We start from the raw sequence: 1,597 nt of genomic DNA on the forward strand, positions 1-1,597 counted from the left end.
GAATAGAATAGCCTTTATTGTCCCACAGAGGGGAAATTCAGGTGTCACAGCAGCATCAGTAGAGAGGTTCACACACTAGTTACTTAACAAACTAAAGATAGTAGACACTAAACAAAATTTAGGGTTAGGGTTAGGATATGTTTTGTTTTAGAGAGAGTGGACTGTCAGAATCTGACATTAGAAATCAGAAATTGTCTGTTTTCATTGCAAAACAATCTCAACAGACCAGTAACTGTAAAGTCAAGAATCACAATGCAGACAAGAAACACAGATGTGCAGTTACAGCAGAGTATAGTTGAGTAATTACAATGAATAGTAACAGTACAGCATGTGTATAAACACTTATTGTGATTTTTGTGAACACTTATTGTGATTTTTGGGCGTGGTGCTGATTATAGAGTCTGACAGCAGCTGGGAGGAAGGATCTGCGATGACGCTCCTTTGTGTACCTCGGATGCAGCAGATTAATTTTATGGACCGTAGATTAATTTTTCCCACTTTGCAATCTCACCAGATTCTGCAACGAAGGCGTGTCCTGTCCTCAACCAATCTTTTGGACCCCCTGGGGCTCGTGGACGAAGTGCAGCACAGAGTGTGGAGGAGGCGTCCACTCCAGGGTCCGCAGCTGTGAGAATGGCAACACCTGCCCAGGATGTGCACTGGTAGGACACACAAACACACAAACATGCTCAGATACAGGAAATAGCCATAACCCATTCAACAAACAAGAACTGAAACAATAACATGCTGTCACTGAATTGTGTTTTTATTATAAGACATGCTTCTTWATCTATAAATTGATCAAAACTCTACTCAAATTTATTTTTTCAATGAGGTAAATTTGATAAATTTACCTCAGCTCAGACGTGGTGAGTCAAATATGAGACCATCTCTACCATGGCTGAAATCAAATTGAGCAACAGAACAATGATCTTTGGCTCAAGTTTCTTTACTTACTATCTGTATTGTAGGACTTCCACCAGTYAAAACAAAAATGATCACACTTGATCTGCTTTGAAATGATGGCTGAAATGTGAAATGTGTCGTCGTGTCTTTCAGGAGTACAAGGCCTGTAACCTGGAGGCATGTCCAGAGGTTAAGAGAAACACACCTTGGACCCCCTGGATGCCTGTTAATGTAACTCAAGTGGGGGCTCGCCAGGAGCAGAGGATGCGCTACATGTGCCGGGCCCACCTGTCCGATCCCCACGAGCTGCAGATTGGACGAAGGAAGGTGGAGACACGTTTCTGTCCAAACGACGGGACAGTGGTCTGTGAGACAGATAGTAAGTCTGACTATCAATATTCTCTTAGTGATGGATAATACAGATTATCTGTCTCAGCTGGAGATGACAGTGATGTTTAGGTGTCAGGTTGTGGAACATGGAAGCTCTGTGTCCGGGTCTCTGCCCTGTTCCGTGGGAGTTCCGCAGGGTAGCATACTGGGCCCATTGCTTTTCCTATTATACATAAATGACCTTCCAAAAATATTGAAGTTTTCAAATACTGTATTTTAATGTATGCTGATGATACTGTTCTTTTTTGTCTGATTTCAATATTGAATCTATTAATAGTCAGTTACAAGTAGATCTTCAGAC

At 41.9% G+C, this 1,597-nt stretch overlaps 1 protein-coding gene across 1 annotated transcript in view; it reads left to right on the forward strand.

Annotated features, from left to right (window-relative positions):
* Positions 1-1,597, forward strand: part of LOC106527902 (semaphorin-5B) — a gene marked incomplete at its 5' end in the record, with an annotated part of 48,517 nt that overhangs the window by 5,878 nt on the left and 41,042 nt on the right. Inside the window, 2 exon segments of the mRNA XM_014022909.1 lie at positions 515-662; positions 1,060-1,285. Coding sequence (XP_013878363.1) covers positions 515-662; positions 1,060-1,285 — 374 coding nt within the window.

Source organism: Austrofundulus limnaeus, unplaced genomic scaffold (assembly GCF_001266775.1).
Source record: "Austrofundulus limnaeus strain Quisiro unplaced genomic scaffold, Austrofundulus_limnaeus-1.0 Scaffold348, whole genome shotgun sequence".
NCBI lineage: Eukaryota > Metazoa > Chordata > Actinopteri > Cyprinodontiformes > Rivulidae > Austrofundulus > Austrofundulus limnaeus.